At 58.2% G+C, this 7,145-nt stretch overlaps 3 protein-coding genes and 1 non-coding gene across 4 annotated transcripts in view; all 4 read right to left on the bottom strand.

Annotated features, from left to right (window-relative positions):
* Window positions 1–801, bottom strand: part of GGTG_09830 (hypothetical protein) — a gene marked incomplete at both ends in the record, with an annotated part of 1,777 nt that extends 976 nt beyond the window's left edge. Inside the window, 2 exons of the mRNA XM_009227689.1 lie at window positions 22–651; window positions 733–801. Of these exons, the coding sequence (XP_009225953.1) occupies window positions 22–651; window positions 733–801 (699 nt within the window). The remainder of the gene's footprint in view (window positions 1–21; window positions 652–732) is intronic.
* A 1,157-nt stretch (window positions 802–1,958) lies between these two features.
* On the bottom strand, window positions 1,959–2,029 carry GGTG_20191. The gene has a single exon. It is a non-coding gene; the product is annotated as a tRNA-Gly (tRNA).
* A 163-nt stretch (window positions 2,030–2,192) lies between these two features.
* On the bottom strand, window positions 2,193–4,140 carry GGTG_09829 (lipid phosphate phosphatase 2). Its single transcript, XM_009227688.1, has 2 exons — window positions 3,534–4,140; window positions 2,193–3,327 (listed from the first exon to the last, which is right to left on the bottom strand). Exons 1-2 carry the CDS (start codon window positions 3,681–3,683, stop codon window positions 2,305–2,307), a joined length of 1,173 nt encoding a protein of 390 aa, XP_009225952.1. The 5' UTR covers window positions 3,684–4,140; the 3' UTR covers window positions 2,193–2,304.
* An 847-nt stretch (window positions 4,141–4,987) lies between these two features.
* GGTG_09828 (hypothetical protein) lies at window positions 4,988–6,224 on the bottom strand (the record flags this gene model as incomplete). The annotated part of the gene is made up of 2 exons (XM_009227687.1): window positions 4,988–5,959; window positions 6,057–6,224. The coding sequence occupies 2 exons, from the start codon at window positions 6,222–6,224 to the stop codon at window positions 4,988–4,990; spliced, it is 1,140 nt and encodes a 379-aa protein (XP_009225951.1).
* Window positions 6,225–7,145: the final 921 nt, after the last annotated feature.

Genomic DNA, 7,145 nt, shown 5'->3' with positions numbered 1-7,145 from the left:
GCCGCGCCCGCGGCCAAAGACCAAGGTGCTCGTGATGTCGAACATGGCAAAGTTGAACCAGTCGACAATGTCCACGGCCTGCTGCCTCGCCGAGTGCTCCTCGAGCCGTGTGAGGAGAAGCGTCGTGCGCTCCGTCACGACGGGCTCGTAGGCCCGCACGGCCGGGTCTGAGAAGGCGGACCCGATGATGCGTCGGTGCCGCGCGTGGTTGACCGGGTCGCACGATATCATGGGCTTGGCATCGCCACCGAAGAACTCAAAGTCGTCGCCAGGGAACGTCATCTCTTCCCTGGACATTTGCCTGGCCTTTGGTGCCTTGGCCGGACGTGCCTTCCCTGAGCTGGGCAGCCCTTGCTCTTGGGCGTTGGCGGGGTCTGGCGTCCTTGGCGGTTCGAAAGACTGGGCAGTGCCTTTTGCTGCGTAGATGTCCCTCCAGGCATCATTGCTGATATATGAAAGCTGGCCAGGGGCAATGCGGACGACAGGTCCGTACTTGGCGTGCAGTTCAGTCCATTTATGGACCGTGTTGCCAGCTACCTCTTGAATGAGACGAGGAATTTCAGAGGCGCGGTAGGCAACTGGCCCTGGGTATCCAGCGAGTGGGTGGAAATACACATTGTATATCGCCTTTGACAACGCGACGGCTGTGACCTACATGACACAACAGTTTTATCAGTACCAAGACAGGCAGACGATGAGCCCAGGGCGGGAGCACGCTGGAGGCAAACTGACAAGGAAGAGGATGAGAAGCGCCAGGTTGGCGAGCTTCAAAGAGACCGAGGGATTCTGTTCAAGGAGCATTGTGTTGACATCCCACAGGCTGTTGCTGCAGACGAGGTCATGGAGCCGGACGACTCTGGACTACAGGCCGATGCACGGTTTTTATACCCATGAGAAACAGTTAACCCTGATAGCCGCACCCTCTCCGAGTACCTGTCCTCCTCTCGATGCAAACCCCCCATTGCTTCCGCATAGCCGACGGGGGATGGACGACAATCCACTCCAAGGCCAATACCAAGACAATGACCTCGCGGCCACCCTTCGCTGCGGCATGTCAGGAGACATCAAGAATGTTGTGGGAGGGGGGCTCACTAACGCGAAATCGCAATATTGGCAACTATCAGCGGCGCCGGACGGCGTAGGCGAGTGGCGTAGGCGAGGCGCGCAGGCACCGACTTCAGCTCGAGCCCGTAGCCACTGACATGCGCTCCAAGAATATGTTAGCGCGCTGGGCGCTTCCGGTGGTGGTGATCCTATCGGTACTAGCTTTTGGCCCCTTGGTACGGACCAGCGTAAGTCATTGGACGGTTCGTGCCAGGGATGGGTAGTCATGGCTTCGCAATGGGAGCTGAAAGGGAAATGCACGACACCAGAAACCCGAGGGTGCATGAAGCACATGCGCCCCTCGCTCCGGTTGGCTGCAAGGCAATGTCAATAATATCTTTCCTCCTTCTTTTGATCGCCAGGAGGTCGGCTGCAAGGAAGAAGCTACGTGATCCCGAACAAAAAGCCAAGTCCTGATGAACTTGGAAAACGCTGCAGCCTTCTCGGAATTACACCATAGCCTCCAATCGAGGAATCACCAATCAGCAGGCAAGTAAAAATAGCAGTTGGTTGCAGAGGAACATCTTTCCTGGCCTTATTTATACGATGATGGAGGGAGGTCATGATGATAGCAACGCCACAAAAGCCACCACGACTAACTGAGGGACCATCTCACCTAATCGAGGCGCCGAACAACCAGCGTCCCGAATGCTTTAAAAATAAAACAAGAAAAGCAATTGGCAGAGCTCGGATAAACACTCCCCGCCCGGGCTGCGGCTTTAAAAATCGGGCGTTGGGACAAAAAAACAGGGGGGACGAAGAAAAAGCAAGGGGGGTGGACGGACACCCACGTCGAGAGCACACGCATACAAGAAGAGGGACCCCGGCAGTTACAAAAAGTGAAAAAGAAACATTGCGTGTGCCCGGACTCGAACCGGGAGCCCATCGATGGCAACGATGGATTTTACCCTTAAACCACACACGCTTCTCATTGGATGATGCATTGTTTCAGGACGCGGTGGACCCAAGTATCTGCTGCGGGGAGGAGCAATTTTGTCAGTATCATCACTATTTCGATCATTTCCCGTGGCAATGTTCCTCAATGGACTAGTACTTTGATCACTGGCAAAATGAGTTTAACCCAGAAGTACCGCAAAAATAACCTTTTTATTAGACGCGCGTGGGATCGGCGCGTTGATGCCTATGCTAACGACACTCAAGGTGATGGTCTCAATTTTCTATCCAGCCACCCAGCAAGTCTTACACCATGTTGCCCGCATCTCTAGCAGGGGCTCCGACAGGCCTTCTAGACTGCATGAAAGCTCCATCCGTGGATCCGGTGGGAGGGTGGGAGGGAGGCGCGGCTCCACGGCCGGCGACAGAGCTTCCGTGGGGATCAGCGGAAGGAGGTGCGACGGCAGAAGGGGAGTGACTTCCAAGGTTGTTTCCAGCCTCCTTGGTGCCGAGAGCGCCCGTGGCGCCGTCGGAATCGCCCCAGTTGGCCTTGCGAGTGGCGACAGCATACGTGGGAAGCTCCGCGGAACCGATGCCACCAACACCGTAATCGTAGGGCGCGACGCGGCTGAGAGGGATGTGGTTGTAACGCCAGTCCCAGACGGCGGCATATGTCATGCGGTAGGCGCTAAAGGCAAAGGTGGTGCCGATGGCGGCGCCGGCGAGGATATCGTACCAGTTGTGGAACTTGTCGATGGTGAGCGCGCCCCCGATAAGGACAGCACCGAGGATGGGGGCGTAGATCAGTGCCAGCTTCCACAGGGAGGGGTGGTAGTTGGAGAAGACCTTGAGCTTGGCGTTGAGATACAGGTATAGGAAGACGAAGCCGGCAAAGGCTGCAGTGGTGTGACCAGAGGGGAAAGCCTCCAGTGCGTCATTGATCTGCTTCTCGTCGCCAGTGCAGATCTCGCGTGTGTAGTAGAGTCCGTGGAAGCCGTTGCCTTGCTGCAAGGCCGGCTCTGGCTTGCAGATGTCCAGGAAGTGGGGGCGCAGGCCGCCGATGAGCCACTTGATGAATACCTGGAAGACGGCAGCCGTGATGAGGGAGTAGAGGAGACCCATGACGGCGTTGTTGAAGTCCCAGAAGGAGCGGACGCGGATCTGCATCAGGGCGAAGAACAGGATAGGGACGAGGGAGGCCAACAAAGCGGCCAGCCATATGGGAATGACTTCTTTGCGAAGTGGATAGGCGAACTGGGGGTAAACAGGCTCGCCGGAGGCATACGCCACGGGGAAGGACCGGTTGGGTAACGGGCGCAGCATGTAGATCTGAGAAATAGTCAAGCTAGCGTTAGCGAATGCGTCGAGATAGCTCCTTGCCGGAGCAGGAATAGAAATAACATCAAGAACCACAGCAAGAATAACAACGGGAATAGCAACAGAAATAGAAATGACAATTCCTGGAACCTCCATAACTGCCATTTCTTGTGTAGTGGGTTCGAGTGGGCACCTGGGAGAGAGGGGGAAGGACTTACTCCGAGGCCGAGCGCACCCAAAAGGGCCATGGTGAGAATGTCGAGCCAGGTATGCTTGAGCCACAGGCCGAAACGCGGACGCTTCGCCATGCTGTAGGCCTCTACCGGTTGGCTACGATGGCCGAACAGGCCGCGGCCTAGAAGAAGCATGATGACTGAGTGAGGGCGAGGTGAGGAGCGAGATGCGAGGATGTCGAAGCTGGAATACGAAATGGATTGTAACAGCTGCTAGTTGCTAAACTGGGGAGAATGAGGCTCCAAGAAGAAAGTGGCGATGACCAAAAGATGGATGTGGTGGAATGTTGTTTGGCTATGGATGCCTTGTTTTGTTTTGCAAAAGCTGTCGAGGAATCCTCTGCTAGTTCTTTTGTATTGGCAGTCCATGACGGGAGCTCTCGGGCATGGTGCTTCTGCATTTTGGCTGACGTCACGACTTAGCAGATCGGGCAGTTTGAGGAAGGACCGTCTGAAGGCAGGCAGGCGCAACATGGGACAAAACCCAACAGGTGCTGGGTCGGCCGGGCGTTGTGCTCCGGGCGAGGAAGCAGCTCCCCACAGTTGTGCCACCATTGAACCGCTGTGGCAGGCAGGCGCCATTGGCTGTCTCCAGACACACTAGATTTCACCTTAGTCCAGTTGCAGTTGCCACTTGCCGACCACCCGACGTTGATGGGCTGGAGCCGCGGGCCCTGCGCTAGCTCCACCTGGCGGGAGTGGTATTTGGTGACGTCGTTCGGGATCCAAACTTGGCTTCCTTGGCACGGAAGCCACGAAGCTTGCACCTCAGATCAGCTGTTTGAGGGCACCCGCGCTCGCTGTCGCGCCACTCAAATTCTGAGAAGGGTCCAGAACAGCGTGCTGGACAGCCTTTCGACGCCGAGCCCCTTCCTGGCCGCTGGCTTCTGCGACGGCAATTCGTCGCGCTACAGCCAGGATCCATGCATCTGCCCCTTCCGTATTAGCACGGGAGCTGCACGTCAACATCCCATCGAAACCACCCGGAAAGGGCATTGTCGGGTGAGCCTCCCACGCATGCCGCATTGTTGAACTGAGCAGCCAGCTTTGTATGCTTCATCCGATCCCGCAAGCAACTGGATCCCTGTTTGACCACAGGTTTTGCGGAAGGGTGAACCGTCCCCGCCCCAAATTTGCGGTATTGGAGCCAGGCAGGTCCTTTCGCGCCGGGGAATCGCCTAACCCAGGCGAATGCGCTCTTGGAGAGCTGCTGCATTTGCTTCGAGTAGTTAGAGATCTTGGTGTCGCCTGGTTTGGTGCACGACATAGTCACTGAGACGGCACTGCTGTCACAGCGAGGGTGAGATGCCTCCTTCCCTGCCCCCGGAAACTCGTGTGCCTATTCCTATCCTTCACACAAGGGAAACAGTAATACGGTATACAAGCACCTGGTAATATACGGCCACAGCTCGTGCAGCCCCTGAACTATCCATAAATCTTCAAGACTTCTTGCGCGGCATGCCGTCTTCTAGATCCGTGGGTTGATTCTCCAAAACTGACGATGAATCACCAAGGCCGTCTGTTCCAGGCCCGGGCTCGGGCTCGGGCTCGCCCAGGCCTCGCTCGCTGTCGCCATCACACTCTACATTTCTATCGCGGGACCTCCCTCCCGATCCTTTGGAGCCCTTCGAGGGCTTGGATCCCGCCATCGGGCTCCCGCCGAACGTGCGCAACGCCAGCTTGGGCCCGCTGCTGCCACCGCCGATCCTCTCGGAGCCGGCCGAGGGCCGCTTCTTCCACGGGGCGCTGCCGAACAGGTGCTTCCAAAGCGGCAGGCACACAGGGATGGCGATGCAGACGAGCGTGATGGCCAGCTCGGCGATGGACCAGCCGCACGTCGGGATGGCGTCGACGGTGTAGTTGTCGCTGGCCAGCCCGCCCAGGCCGATGGTGCGCTTGACGCCGCAGGCCGCGGCCACGAGGCCGAGGCTCATCGAGGCCGCGATGACGGCGCGCTCGCGCAGCGGCCGGTTGAGCCGCCAGACGAAGAGCCAGGGGAAGACGGCGAAGAAGAGGTCGGCCGCGACGCAGGTCGCGCCCAGCAGCACCGCGAAGGGCGTGATTGGGACCGGGCAGTGGCCGCCCTCGATCGTCTTGTCCCACAGGAACGCCGGTGGCGCGCACTGGAAGGCGAAGACGAAGGACGTGACGCCCGTCACGAGGAAGAGGACCCCGATGGCCGTCCAGATGGCCACGCGGTGCCACCGCGCCGTGACGAGCCGCAGCAGGAAGAGGCCGAGCGACACCTTGGCGACGCCCATGGTCGAGACGCCAAATATCTGCCCGATGATGAGGTACAGGAGCGCCTTGGTCAGCCGGTCGGGGCTGTCGTCCCAGATCGCTTGCTGGTCTTGGCCGAGGCCGTAGAGTGTCGATATGTGCACCATTATCATGCAGGCGAGGAGCAAGACCTTTGTGGAGGGGTCAAATACGTGTTAGGCCAGGCGAATCCTTTGGCTGGGGCCAACGGGTGCTGTGTCTTTGGGTCTGTGAGCTCGGGAGACTTACAAAAGAGCCATTGTAAATGGTATCGTCCCAGCCGTACGACTTCACGACCACGAGGCGGGTATAGAGACGGAGGAGAAAACAGACGGCGGCAACGCCCGTTACCGACCAGGAGAGGGCCAAAAGCCAGTGGCCTTCACCCCCAACGATTCCAATAGGAGTGACCCCCATAGTGTGAGGTTTTACGGGAGCGACAGAGCAAGGTGTGCAGGAAGGAAGCTGCCGTGATCAGCAGGATATACGCATGGCTGACATGCCGTTTGGCACCGGGCTCGAAGGAGCCTACGAGTTTATCAGTCTGCGAACTCGTCGGGCAGCCATCTCGCGCGGACTCATGGTTGCTTCTTTTGGTTTTGAAACCCCTCCATATTGCCCAGCACACATCTCACGGTGCACAAAAGACATCACAAAGAGCAGTCGAGTCACCTCGGGCGCTGGAGTCGTCGGGCGTGGAGGTGCTAATGGTGGGCGAGGAGGGCTCGACGGGCGAGGGGCCGGGACAGCCGGGCTGTGCACGCAGGAATCCCATACCGGGGGCGTCGACCCTATCACAGTTGAGAAGGCGACACGGCACAACGTCTCGGGTGCATGTTGGTGTAACGGCTGGAAGCAATTTGCCACTAGATGCTGCGTGAAAAAAGCAAATACATCCCTTCAATATTCCTTCAGGTATGACCACAGGTCACCAGCCGAGGCCTCCCCCGCGCAGAAAAGCAAAGACAGGCGAGAAAATACGGCCGTGCCCAGAGCGTGGTCCACGAATACCTTCTCCCTCCGGTTTAGATCCCCGGAGGGTTCCATCTCGGCGGATTCCTCGCGCGCCAATGGAGCCCCCCTGCGTCGTTATCATGATGAGCCCGGGTGTGATTCCGCCGCCCCGACCCCTGGAGGTCTGGGCAAGCAATTTGGGAGCGGGGATGGGGAGCGGAGGAACGGCGGCATATATGCAGGCAGCCGCCCAGCCAGAAATATCCTGCGGGCTCTACATAGGTACGAGGCCAGCTGCCTGCCCGGCTGTAAGGAGAAAAAAACCTGTTGGCCGTGCATATCTCACCGGCCTCGATCATACGGATCTCAAAACAAAACTTTGCC

The sequence above is a fragment of the Gaeumannomyces tritici genome, assembly GCF_000145635.1.
Source record: "Gaeumannomyces tritici R3-111a-1 unplaced genomic scaffold supercont2.5, whole genome shotgun sequence".
NCBI lineage: Eukaryota > Fungi > Ascomycota > Sordariomycetes > Magnaporthales > Magnaporthaceae > Gaeumannomyces > Gaeumannomyces tritici.
Note: the sequence above shows the minus strand (reverse complement) of the source record. Positions and strands in the feature narration are given on the sequence as shown.

Bases quoted from the DNA above. Each gene is read 5' to 3' on its own strand.
- GGTG_09829 (XM_009227688.1), bottom strand. From the start codon at position 3,683: ATGCTTCTTCTAGGCCGCGGCCTGTTCGGCCATCGTAGCCAACCGGTA. The intron at 3,328-3,533 runs GTAAGTCCTTCC...ACTATTTCTCAG, and splicing joins TGGGTGCGCTCGGCCTCGGA to ATCTACATGCTGCGCCCGTT.